General features: G+C 37.5%; 1 protein-coding gene across 1 annotated transcript; it reads left to right on the plus strand.

Moving 5' to 3' along the window:
• Positions 1 to 318: 318 nt before the first annotated feature.
• Positions 319 to 6,201, plus strand: LOC121732136 (pre-rRNA 2'-O-ribose RNA methyltransferase FTSJ3). The gene is made up of 10 exons (XM_042121949.1): positions 319 to 501; positions 667 to 1,424; positions 1,792 to 1,953; positions 2,075 to 2,176; positions 2,323 to 2,484; positions 2,791 to 2,998; positions 3,441 to 3,701; positions 4,481 to 4,678; positions 5,041 to 5,240; positions 5,642 to 6,201. Exons 1-10 carry the CDS (start codon positions 435 to 437, stop codon positions 6,104 to 6,106), a joined length of 2,583 nt encoding a protein of 860 aa, XP_041977883.1. The 5' UTR covers positions 319 to 434; the 3' UTR covers positions 6,107 to 6,201.
• The last annotated feature ends 7,713 nt before the right edge of the window (positions 6,202 to 13,914 follow it).

The raw sequence follows: 13,914 nt of genomic DNA on the forward strand, positions 1-13,914 counted from the left end.
AAGTTTACGGTAGCAACGCGTTGCCACTTCGAAGATGCCTGCAGGCATATCTCACATACATAATGACATAACGAATATATGACTTGACATTGTCTTTTGAACAAAAAAGTGGTTACGCATTTCTGAGAATCTTTTGTAAGACATTGCTACTCTAGTATTTTAGAAAGTCATTGGTAGGGACCTTCGAATTATATACCTATAGGCAATAGCCATGTGAAGTGCCACCATTAGCAGAAGACGTAGTCTTGCTGTTACTATTGCTTTATCAAAAAATACGTAAAAAAATTATAAAATGACACACGACTTCAAAAACATAACCTTAAAATCTATTCAAAACATTGTTGGGATCATGTTGCGATTACAGAAAATAAATTGAATCTAAAATTTATCTTGAGTTCTTTGAGAGGAAGATAAAAAGAAGATAAAGTACAAAAATGGGTAAAAAAACAAAAGTAGGAAAACAGCGGAAAGATAAATATTACCAGCTAGCTAAAGAAACAGGTAAGTACCTATTTACTTTGTTTTCTAGCACATGTTGTGTAGTATACTGTGTTTGAAATAATTAATGAATTTGCTACTGCATTCGTAAAATAAGGTGTAATGTAATACATTGCACAATCCTTATCTTTACTCTGTAATATAAAAAATGTATACTACTCCTTTCAGGTTATAGATCTCGTGCGGCTTTTAAGTTAATACAGCTCAATAGAAAATTCGGATTTCTACAGAAATCAAGAGTATGCATCGATTTATGTGCCGCGCCAGGAGGATGGATGCAGGTGGCGCATCAAAACATGCCCCTGTCTAGCATTGTCATTGGTGTAGATTTGTTTCCGATTAAACAAGTACCAGGTTGTATAAGCATAACTGAAGATATCACCACAGAGAAATGTAAAACTGCCATCAAGAAAGAGATAAAAACTTGGAAAGCTGATGTGGTATTGAATGACGGAGCTCCAAATGTGGGTCTGAACTGGATTCATGACGCCTATCAACAGTCATGTCTCACCTTGAGCGCTTTAAAGCTGGCAACTAATTTCCTGAGAGAAGGAGGATGGTTTGTGACAAAAGTGTTCAGATCCAAAGATTACCATGCATTACTGTGGGTTTTAAAACAGTTTTTCAAAAAGGTTCATGCAACAAAGCCGCAAGCTTCGCGTAATGAATCATCCGAAATATTTGTTGTTTGCCAGGGCTACATAGCACCTGACAGCATAGATCCTAAACTGTTAGATGCCAAGTATGTGTTTGAGGATTTGGAAATTGTGAAAAAGCAGAGGCTTAATCTGTTACACCCCGAGAAACAGAAGAAGCCTAAAGCTGAGGGCTACAAAGAAAATGATTATACCACATACCATAAGATTACAACATCAGAGCTTCTGGAACAAGAAGATCCCATTGATATGCTGCAGGGTGCCTCTGAGGTAATTTAAACCATAATAATAAATCACAATAACTAGCTTGCCTTGAAGATCAAAGTAAAAGATAAAGTATGTATTACAATCTACAAATAATAAAAACTAAGAAAATGTAACTCCCATACTTCAACTGTTTTGAATTTTGTTCCTTTTCGCACACTTAAATATGACGATAGCTACGAAACACTAACACTCAAATTTACGAAATAAAGCCGTTGACAATAATTATTGTCACTTCCATAAATACACAAAATTGTGTACTGAATACATGCATAAAGTATGCATGTATTCGGGTCTCATTTTGTAGACTCTACTTCCTTAGTTTTTATTTTTCGAAGATTACAATTTATTTAAAAAAAATCTTTACTTTTAGATTGTCATTGATGATAAAGAAATTGAAACACACGCAAGGACAACACCGGAAATAAAGGAATGCTGTAAAGACATTAAAGTCCTTGGTAGAAAGGATGTAAAGGCTATATTGAGTTGGTTAAAACATTTAAAGGATTGGAAGACATCATTGAACAAAAAAGAGGTAACTTTAATCACTAATAATGTTCATAATGAGATTTTAATGACCTTAAATATTTAAATTAATACTGTTACTTATTGCATGTAAAAACAGGTTTATTAAAATAACTTTACAAAACTTATAGGAACCAGGAAAACTTGAAGGGGATGAAGGGGAAAAGGAAGGTGACAAGGGTGAAAGTGCTGACGAGGAGGACGCAGTTGATGAGGAGGTTGCCACACTTCAGGTAAGACCTGGACAAGACATAAAATTGATTTTTATTTGTATTAAAACACATAACTTTTGATTGAGTTTATGAAATATTAGGTTATTTAAATATTACAAAACCGTAACACTATTTTAGTTCCATCATTTTATTTATCACTTTTACAGGAAGAAGAAAAACGACAGTTGAAAAGAAAAAGGAAACAGTTAAACAAACAAAGGCAAAAGTTAGCGGAGAAAATGAATTTGAAGATGGTCCTTAAAGGTGATGATGGTCCTATCCTTGAAAGTCATGACATGTTCAGTCTCTCAGATCTGAAAAATAAAGAGGTATGTATATTTGATTATTATCACTTCATCACTTTTAATATGTTACTAGCTATTTGACCGAGCTTTGCTCGGCATTCGATAAAAGTTAAAACACAAATAAAATGACATTTTCTAAAAATGATTCCTAGCTAGAACGATTTATCGCCCCTGAAACCCCCTATATACTAAATTTCATGAAAATCGTTGGAGCCGATTCCGAGATTCGATATATAGATATAGATATATTTATAAATACAAAAATATATATACAAGAATTGCTCGTTTAAAGATATGAGATATACAATATTATTCATTTGTTATTTGCAGCAAATCAAAATGATAGTAGACCAGCAGCCGGACATAGTATTAGATGAAAATGACGATACTGATGATGAAATAAAAACTAAACCAAAATATACTAAGTATGATGTTGATAAGTCTAAATTAGACTCCTCAGGTCTTTACTACAAGGACTCAGACAGCGAACTCGAAATGGAATCAGATTCAGAAGATGAACAAGATAAGGAGTCCTTAGGTAATAGTTTTATATTTATTGGTTTATCTAGAGTTCTTAGGTAATAGTTTTATATTTATTGGTATATTTAGTACTATAGATGATTTCTGCAACTATGTTGGCATTGAAATTTGTCTATGATAGACAAATTTCTATTATTAGTTACTAAAAAATACCCATAAACCAGTTTAGAGGAACAAAACCTTTTTAAGAAAGTTCCGTGGGTAAATTCGTCAACTGAGGTCAAAAATCGGTTAAAAAAATACTGGTTTCCAAGCCGTGTCTATCCTCTACATACTGTATATTGTATGGTACTACATCTTTCTAATAATGATTACTTTTCTCATTTTATACATAATGTTATCAGAATCAGGAGTTTGGAAATTAAAAGGTAACAAATATAGAGAACACTGTTGTTGTATTTGCATTATTTAATGTCGCTTCATATAATTTCGTATTTCAGCATTTTCGGATTCAGATACAGAGTCAAAGAAGATAGATAAAATAACACAACTCAACACTGAGAGGAATAGCAAGTTGAAATCGGACAAGCCCATTCCTAAAGATAATCCACTTCTGACTGACCTTGATAACACAGACCCGGTGTCCAGAAGGTCGATGAAAGCTGAACTGTGGTTCCAAAAAGACAGCTTCAAAGACATTGATGAGGAGGATGATGAGGGTGCCGATCTTGATAAACTCGCCAAGGGTTTCGTCGAAAAAGGTAACAGCTAATAGAGGAGGCTTGCTACATTTTTCCTCTTTATTGTAGAGTCAAAAACTTTGAAGCGAATTTTCAATATTTGTTATTAAAAAATGTTTTGCTTAGGTGATTGTACTATTGGAAAAAATTATTCATAGGCAGATGGCGGGCCTTAATAATTTGGTCGGATTATATCAAGTCCAGCGGACAGAATACAGATATATATTATATAATAATAATGATGTATGTCTATTGTCTGCCTGTGACTCAATTTTTCAGATGTATGTGCCAAGTCAGAAAATCAGATGTACGTGATTTTCTGACGTGGGAGAGCCATGCTTCGGCACGAATGGGCCGGCTGGACCGGAGAAATACCACGGGCTCACAGAAAACCGGCGTGAAACAGCGCTTGCGCTGTGTTTCGCCGAGTGAGTGAGTTTACCGCAGGCTCAATCCTCTACCCTTTTCCCTTCCCTACCCTCCCCTATTACCCTATTCCGTCTTAAAAGGCCGGCAACGCTCCTGCAGCTCTTCTGATTCGACGGAAGTTGCTTTCCATCAGGAGACTCGTTTGCTCCCTTATTTCATTTAAAAAAATGTACCATCGAGGAAAAATGGTTCTTAGGTAGTTGACGGCCGACGCAAATTAGTCGCGTTATGAGTTATGACGAACCCAACCAGACAGACAGATAGCGACTAATATTGAATTGACATAACTCTCTGCATATGAATAAATTTCTTCGACAGTAAAAAATATTTTATTACTCTTTATATTCTGTTATTTACATAATGTGTTTCAGGTAAAAAAGTGAGTGACACTCTAGCTGATGTAAAAGACACAAAAAGATTGAAGCGTAAGAAGGAAGAGAGTTCAGAGGAGGAGAGTTCGGACAGCGACAGCGACTACGACGTGGAGGACACGGTCGCGCCCGCCACTGGGAAAGCGGCCGCCAAGTCCAAAAACAAGGACGGCTTTGAAGTCGTAACGCAGGATCCTGGTAAGACATTCCATGGAAATTAAAAAAAAAAATTACATGTTATGAACTGATCTTAGTTAGCGGGCTTCTAGACGATAAATTTTATTGCACAATATCACACACGATATTTATTGAATAACTTATTTTGATTCAACAGATTGAAAGGCCTTTAATATTAACCCTAGACGGTCAATAATATTGCACAATACGAGATATTGCACACTTAGTATTACACAGTTCTTCATGCCTTAACAAATCTGTTTTTCATATAGAAAAAGATAAATGCCTGGAAAATTTACAATGTAGTCATAAATAAAATATGTAATAGTGTATAATTAATAAATATGGTTTTCTAATTGCAATATTGTTATTTTCCATTTCAGAGCTAAAGAGATTGAAAAAGTCACTAAAAATGGACGCCGAAGCACTAGCGCTAGGCACAATGATAGCCACATCGAAAAAGTTCAAGAGAGATCTTATCGACGACGGCTGGAATCGGTACGCGTTCAACGACACTAATCTGCCCGACTGGTTTGTTGAAGATGAAAACAAACACATGAAGAAGGAGGTTGTTGTGCCTGAGGTAATATTTTGTTGTCGAATGTTTTTCTTAGAAAGTATAAAAATTGTAATGGTTAATATATTCTAAATCTTGCAACTAAATAAAAAAAAATTAAAAAAAATCGACTTGAATATCCAACTTTGAAGGCGCATAACAAAAATAAAATACAAAAGCTGAAATTTGGTAAACACCACAGACATAATAGATCAAGATCTTGATCTATGTCTGTGGGAAACACTTATTTCTTTGACCTTGTCATCATTCCTATTGGCTAGTCAATTCGCCGCCTAAGCAGGTCATGATTTACATTAAAACGTGATAGCCGATAGGAGAATAACAAGGACTGTTGAAGATCTTTAACACTTAATTGTACTTAAGATCTAGATTACTCAATGCTCATATATTTCTTGAAAAATTTACAGAAATACACAGAGGAGTACAAGAACAGACTGCAAGATATCAACGCGAGGCCCATTAAGAAAGTGGTCGAGGCCAAGGCCAGGAAAAAGAAGCGCATGATCAAGAAAATGGAGAAGGCGAAGAAGAAAGTCGAAGCTGTCATGGAGAACGCCGACATGTCCGAGAGAGAGAAGGCCCAGCAGATCCGACACCTGTATAAGAAGGCCCAGACAGACGGCAAGAAGAAAATCACATATGTAGTGGCCAAGAAACATACCACGGCCAAGCGAATGAAGCGGCCGTCCGGAGTCAAGGGACAATACAAAGTCGTGGACCCGAGAATGAAGAAAGACCTGCGAGCGCAGAAGGCCAAGGAGAAAACTAAAGGCCGCGGCAAGAAAGGTGGAGGTAAAAAAGGTAATATTAAGAAAGGCAACAAGCAAGCGAGGAATGCAAGGCCCGCGAAGAAAAAGGGTAAAGCTAAATAAGTTCTATACCACATTATAAGTTATACCGATGATTACTGATTAGTATGGCGTATTGTATATTATTATTGAATAAAAACATACAATTTTATTCAAAATTTTAGTTTATTTACATATTGAATATTTTGCTCTATTTTTGTAATTTTTATTCACACATACATGTTAAAAGCGGTGCAAATAATATTCATTAATAATGTATATTATTTTGATTATTATTACTACTTTGACGTGCCAATCTCTATTTTCTATAAAGCAATATTAAAAAAAATTTGCTATTCATTCTTAATTTTTTTTTATGAAATAAGGGGAGACGACGAGCAGACGGGTCACCTGATGGAAAGCAACTTCCGTCGCACATGGACATTCGCAGCATCAGAAGACCTGCAGGTGCGTTGCCGGCCTTTTAAGAGGGAATAGGGTAATAGGGGAGGGTAGGGAAGGAAATAGGGGAGGGTAGGTAAGAGAAAAGGGTAGGGGGTTGGGCCTCCGGTAAACTCACTTACTCGGCGAAACACAGTGCAAGCGCTGTTTCATGCCGGTTTTCTGTGAGCCCGTGGTATTTCTCCGGTCGAGCCGGCCCATTCGTGCCGAAGTATGGCTCTCCCACGTTAAAAACTTAATATCCAGACTGCGAGAAAATAAGGTTATATTTTCCTTGTGTATAAAAGTATTTTTGTGGCACACTGCAGTTGAGCCCAAATATGCTTTATTTGAGTTTAGAGATCTTAAAAAAATCGGTTATTTTCTGTATTTTTTCTTCCATGTCTTAACTAGGTATAGCTGGTATCAGGCGGTGTATTTTGGTGGGTTCAGGGCCAGTGCTGGCGTGCGTCACTGTGGCTAGAGTTCAGGGACAGCTCCGCCATAAATGATATCACTCCTCGACCTTGGTGCTATATTCTGATTCGATTTAACTACGCCGTCTGCCTTTTAAGTGGATTGCTTTATATATGTCAATTTATACATGTTTTATGGGATAGAATGTAGGCATGGTGTCCTTGGAACGATTCGGTAGAAGAATATATTAGCTTATTTTTATATTTATATTTAAATTATCAGATATAGGTTTAGTTATGTATGTGTGTTATCTTATAGTGATTCTCATGTCCAGTTTAAGATGATTCTGAATCTCTTAGGAAGCATAAATGAAGCGATAATGTTTATCATTCCACTATCAAGTAGGCTGGCCTACTCGTTTGTGGAAATAAAACTAGGATATTACTTATACCCAAGACATATATATGCCGTAAGAGTAATATTATCCTAGTCAATTTTGGTACTTTGGTACGATATATTACGTTTATACTTTACAATATTTTTTGTAGTTGTTTTAGATAATTTCATCTTTTTTAAATGTCAGAGTGTTAATCGAGTATTAATTTCACAAGTACTTCCAGCTTTATTATTACGTCATAACTCATACCGGCGATTCGAAATTGGTGACGTAGTTAACCAAAACAGAAATAGCCAAAGAGCATCAGAAATTGAGGAGTGGTGTGAGTGCGGGCGGCGGGCGGAGGGGTTGCCCTCCCGGAGGGGGGTCGCGGGGCGGTGGTGGGGCGGCCGGGGGGGGGGTCGGCTATATCGAGCGCGATCACGGCCAAGGCCGCGTCGTCACCGCTCGACCCGCGCCGTGCCCGCGATGCCCTTGTCCCTCACCTAAACATACTAAATATAGTATTAATCGCGAATGACTGCACCCTGTAGCAATAATAAAGTCATTGTACTGCAGCTGCAATTGCCCGCAAGGTTATTCAAGTACGTGAGTGTTTTTCATACTCAAAGGAACGTTCGAGTTCGTTTGTAACGCGTTTCGGTCGCCCTTTGTTTGTGCTCAATAATTGCAATTTTTGGGAATTTATAACATTTCATGAGTCAATCATAATTTATCAAATACTGTTCAAAACAGTACAATTCACGTTATGCAATTGGTAAACCAAACATAACGTTTACTATGGTATTATGAATTATGATCACCTTGATTTCCTGGTATCCAAATCTTGAGGCCTTATTTAACTCCCTAGGGGTGGAATTTTGAAGTAGGTATCCTAAGATTGCCTTCACGATAAGAGAAACAAATTGCGTAATTTAAAGTTTCTAGGTCTTAAAGGTTCCTCCAGTGAGTTCATTAATTATTATCTAGCTTTACCTTATAAATACTATGATGAATAATAATAATTTACCTTTACAGATTTATTTGAATCAATTTTAATATCAATATGAGATTGGAAAAATAAATCTGTACCAAGGAGGCTTTACCATCTCTACATCTAGCGGTATCTGAACAATAAGGATCTCGTGTTATAGGCAGTAGGTATCGGGCGGTGCGGCGAGGGGGCGGCGAGGGGGGCGCACGGGGGGGGGGGGGGGGCGTGACGTCCGCGGGGGCAGGTAGGGTGACCTCGCCCTCGCAAGGCCACCGCGCCACCCACCACGGTACTCTTCCATTCCCTCCTATTACTTTTAATTCCCTTTAACCTTTGTCCATACCGCGCGTTAGGTACGAGCATGTACCCAACATCCTGTATGAATTGCGCAACTCTCTGCCGTGATTTAGTTCTAACTTCTACATAACGAGTTGTAGGTAGGTGATACGAGAAGGTATAATATTATGAATTATGATCGTTTGCGAATGTCAACGATCGAATTATCTATACATTACAGACAAAATATAAACATGTAGGTACGGGCACTTAGACTACCAGCTCTTCTCGAAGCATTTCTTCGATTTATTGGAAGATAAATCTTTTTTCGAGAACGGCACATTAAATCTTTTCGCAAAAGAGATTGAGGATGTTAGTTACAAAATTAGAGGTTATTAAGGTATGAGATATCCTTCAATTTCGACTCTCGAGGTCGTAATGACTCTGAGGTCATGGATTCGGTTTCTGTGTTGAAAAAATATCAGGCAGTTCACCAGATACTTCATAGTCTGACAAGAAAGATGATTTATGCGCATCGGAAGGGCACGTTAAAAGTCGTTCCTGCTATCTCTCGCTAATCGTGTCGGTCGTCTGGAATATAGGAATACCAATAATATAAGAACTGGAATATAGGGTAACAAAAGAGAGTGCTTTTGCAACTTACTTTTCAATTTAATCACTCCTGTGCAGTGGGTTGGTTTCAATGAAACGGGCCACCGTTACCGAAACCGATGTGGGAGCCATATTATCTTATCCCAAAACTGACATGAATTCGATTTCCTACAAAAAACTGTACAATATAGGTACAGCATTACTGGTGAGACATGTTCACTCGGTATTCGATACTCGGTACTCGATTTTTATTATAATTATGTACCATTAAAATTTATTTTCTATACTTATTTGATATTTATACCAGTACAGGTTACCCCAATGCGATATAAATTTGGACCCGCCAGGACGTAAGTATACTTTTTTCACCTTATGCCTATCGAAATGGATAAGCTACATTTTTTCAGACTGAGGGCGTTTGTGCACTACACGGAATTTTACCTTCCGGCGTTAATAACTTTCACGTTTGCCATATAAATAAGGTAGGAAATCGAGATGCCGCGCCGCGCCGGATGGTAAAATTCCGTGTAATGCACAAACTAGTACGCCCTAACCTAAGATTTCGTTTATCTAAAATTTTGTTTATCACTCGGGAACCGTACCTTCTACTCCGTTGCGCTAAAATTTCGTTTATCACTCGGGAACCGTACCTTCTTTTAGGACAAAATATATCCTGTGTTCTTTCCCGGGACGCAAAGTAACTAGCTCATGTATTTTCTTATTATCACCCCTTCGCAATTATTATAATGTTAGTATAGATAATATTTTATGTGTAGTTACGGCGTAGCTCCTCGCTGGAAAAAGTAGGGGTAGACATATCTACCCTTACTTTTTTCAGCGAGGAGCTACGCAGAGGCAGAATCGTTACTTAACCTAACCTAACCTCTCTACGCGTTGGGCCATTAGGAACAGCTACGACTGAAAACATGATTGCTTATCTATTATCTAAATCCATGGCATGCACGATCGGCATCGATCATGATTCATGGACAATCTCACACAAATAACTACACGCTCGTAATCGCTTATAGTGGTTACTAGCTATTTAACCGAGCTTTGCTCGGTATTCGATAAAAAACGAATAAAAATGATTCCTAGGTAGATCGATTTATCGCCCCCGAAACCCCCTATATACTAAATTTCATGAAAATCGTTGGAGCCGATTCCGAGATTCCAAATATATACTTATTACTTATAAATATATAAGAATTAGATATTATACTCTGAAACTTTCCAAAAAAATCGCAACATATTATTATTAAGTGAAGCTTGCCGCTTGCGTAACTTTTTTCCCTTTTGAAAGAAAAGTAAAATCTACAAGTCAAGAAATTAAAAAAATCGGCCAAGTGCAAGTTGGACTCGCGCACGAAGGGTTCCGCAAAAATAGTAAAAAATTTTGTTTTTTTTGTAAGGGATTATTCATTTTCTTAGTTAAGTATATAATATAATTATTATATATATATATATATATATAGCTAGGAATCATTGTTAGAAAATGTGTCATTTTATTCGTGTTTTATCGAAAAATAGCTAGTTATTATTAAAGTATAAATACAGCTGAGTATTTTGTGTACATTTCAAGTGCCTAACTGTTGTCATCATTGATACCGAGCAAAAAATATTTGAAAAATCACGTTTGTTGTATGGGAGCCCCCCTTAAATATTTAATTTAAGTATTTTGTTTTGAGTATTTGTTGTTGTAGCGGCAACAGAAGTAATGAGAAGTTCAGTTTCAGAAGTCTGGCTATAGGTTCTTCGGTTCTTGAGTTACAGGCTGGGGACACACAGACAGACGGACAGACGGACAGACATCGAAGTCTTAGTAATAGGGTCCCGTTTTTACCCTTTGGGTACGGAGCCCCAAAAAGGATGCAAAATGCACGGACGTAAAAAAAGTACGTGGCAAAATGTAAATTTGTCTAACTTGCTATTCATGTGTCCGTCTGTGGTATCATAGCTCCTAAACGAGTGTCGAGTACTACGATAGAATAAGGCGTTTCAGTTAATATCGGTGTTTCGTGAACGGAATTGAATTGAATATTGAACACTAATAATAGTATTATTGTAATATATTTCCGATAAAATATGAAGTCATTGGCCAGTGCGCCCAACAAATATAATTCTGTCTACTCTGACAAAGGTAAATAACTCGTGCACAATATGTTATTGAGAGGACACCTGGCCACCCACGCGGTTATAAACCACGGGCTTTAGTACGCGAAGACACGACGCCTCTATATTGGCTCTACTCTATGGCCCTAAGTGCTGACGAGTCCATTCAGAGTTACATTACCTCTGACGAGACCCTTATGAATACCGATATAAGGGTTACTCTTAAAGGAACTTTGAGATTAAACAACTGATCGGCTATTGTAGTCGCAGAGTAAGGTGACGGATTAACCTTTCGCCGCTGTTGGTAGTTACCCGAAATACATGCCGCCGTTGACACCTGAAACGTGCTTTTGTTGATGACCAGACATTTTACGATTATTGCTTCGAGATAAAAGTCACGGATATCGTCTTGCGGCTTTGTGTTACAGTTATAACTTTGGATAAGAGAGCACTAATTCGCCGAAATTGTTTTTATTTTCTGTATATTGTCTAATAGGTAATATTTTTTTTTATTGTACAGCAGCTAATTTATTAGTTCGAAGTTTAAGTTACTCTAGTGCAGCTATCTCCAACCCGCGGCCCGCCGGGACTTTATTAGTGGACAGCGCGAAGTTAAACCATTTAGAAATTCATGCTCATTGCCCACCGGTAAAATAGTGCTAAGTCATCCTGAAAGTCGTGAAATTTTTTCCACTTTCGTTAATTTTTAAGAATGTTATTTTTTAACCCTAAAAATTTTGGTTGAGGCCCGCTACACCAAGACCATAACATGTTTGTGGCCCGTATTAAAAAAAAAAGGTTGAGTACCACTGCTAAGTTTACGACTACGCTGTGTTGTCCCCATTCGTCGCTAGATGGAGCTTTTTAGTGTTACCAATATTGTTCACCGATAAAAATATTTTTATTGCAAGGAACTGATAGTAATTATTATAATTATTAAGACAGACAGGATAATAATATATAAATGTTTATTAAGTAAAGACGTTTGAAATTGAGTTACCTCTTCTGAATACCTTATTGCTTGTCCCACGAATGCCCACGATTTTCAAGTGCCGAGTATCATAATTTGGCTTTTTTGTCTAAATTGCTGATCTTTTAATAAAACATTGTCTGTTAAACGCAGTAAATAAAATCAACCCCACTTTAACCATCTTATCAATTTTATTGTAAGTTTTAAAGTGCGAGCTGACTTCAATTTAAATGTATTTCCAAGATTGGCCTAAAGCTGATAAATTGTTATCTATAATTAAAAATAAGATTTATGTTTTATGTTTTATATTAATAAATCCTTAGTTCCTTCTTCAACCATTGTTTAGGATTCGACAATCATGGCAGTCGAATTGCACATTTTCCAAATACATACCTACTTTCATTCAATAAAAACTCTTATACAAATAACACGTCGGGAATCCGATAAACCCATATAAATATAAAATACAAATCGTTAAAGGTGTTAGCAAAGGTGTACGAGGCATATTGCAGGAAAAATGGTCGCCGTGTGTAATGCGGGCGGCCGCGGCCGGTCGTCGACCGAGGCCCTTGACTCGCGCAGGTTCAGCGACACCGCCGCGCGCCGGCACCGCGCACTACGCGCTACGGGCCGCGGGCTCCCGGGCTATAAATCTTCGGAAATTACATCATTTGTAACATTTGATGTATTGTCCTCGGCGTTGATCGTTATTGTCCCGATACCGTTAATGAGCACCCGCGAATTTGTTATCGCCGCGTGATTGACGATGTGCATTCTTGATGCAATTTATACCAACGAGGAACGATTGATAGATGGCCAGGGACTAGGGCAGGGGTCACCAATTAGTTTCACTCGGGGTCCGTTTTAACACTTTTAAGACATGAATGATGAAATTACCTTCGCGGGCCACACATTTTATAAAAAAAATGTTTAACAAAGGTAATTACGCAAATTACAAAGGTATTTATTTAGATATTATGAGATTAGATAAGAATGAATCTCTCTGAAGTTTGGAGTGAAATATTGGTGCAAGCTATAGATTTTGACATTAAATCCTGGAGATGTTGAAGTTCTATAAATGAATGAAGATTATCTTCGAACATGCTTGGTCCGCACACAATGGGTCGGCGGTCCGGATGCGGACCGCGGTCCGCCATTTGGTGGCTCCTGGATTAAGGCATTATTCTTTACTTAATTTAAGAAAAAAAATCCTTCTTATTTTATAAATTACACTTAAAGCTAATAGTCAGGCCTAGAACAATTTTTTTATTACTTACTATCAAGCTAATTTTTTGTGAGTAGCTTCATTTTATTAAAAGATTTTATTTAACTTGCTCTGTATGTATGTAAGTATGTATGTTACGGTGGAATTCAATTTTAAGGTAGATATATTTAACCGATTGAGCTGAAATTTTGCAAACGCGTTTAGTTTGGATGACCATGCACGATATGGTATGTGACATCACTCTAAATCCAATATGGCCGACCATCCAAGATGGTGAAATAATTATTTTCTATGCAGTCCTCCAATATGGATATTGGAGGAATATTGAAAACCGGCGTGAAACAGCGCTTGCGCTGTGTTTCGCCGAGTGAGTGAGTTTACCGGAGGCCTAATCCCCTAACCCCTACCCTATTCCCTTCCCTACCCTCAACTATTCCCTTCCCTTCCCTTCCCTACCCTCCCCTATTAC

The sequence above is a fragment of the Aricia agestis genome, chromosome 11, assembly GCF_905147365.1.
Source record: "Aricia agestis chromosome 11, ilAriAges1.1, whole genome shotgun sequence".
NCBI lineage: Eukaryota > Metazoa > Arthropoda > Insecta > Lepidoptera > Lycaenidae > Aricia > Aricia agestis.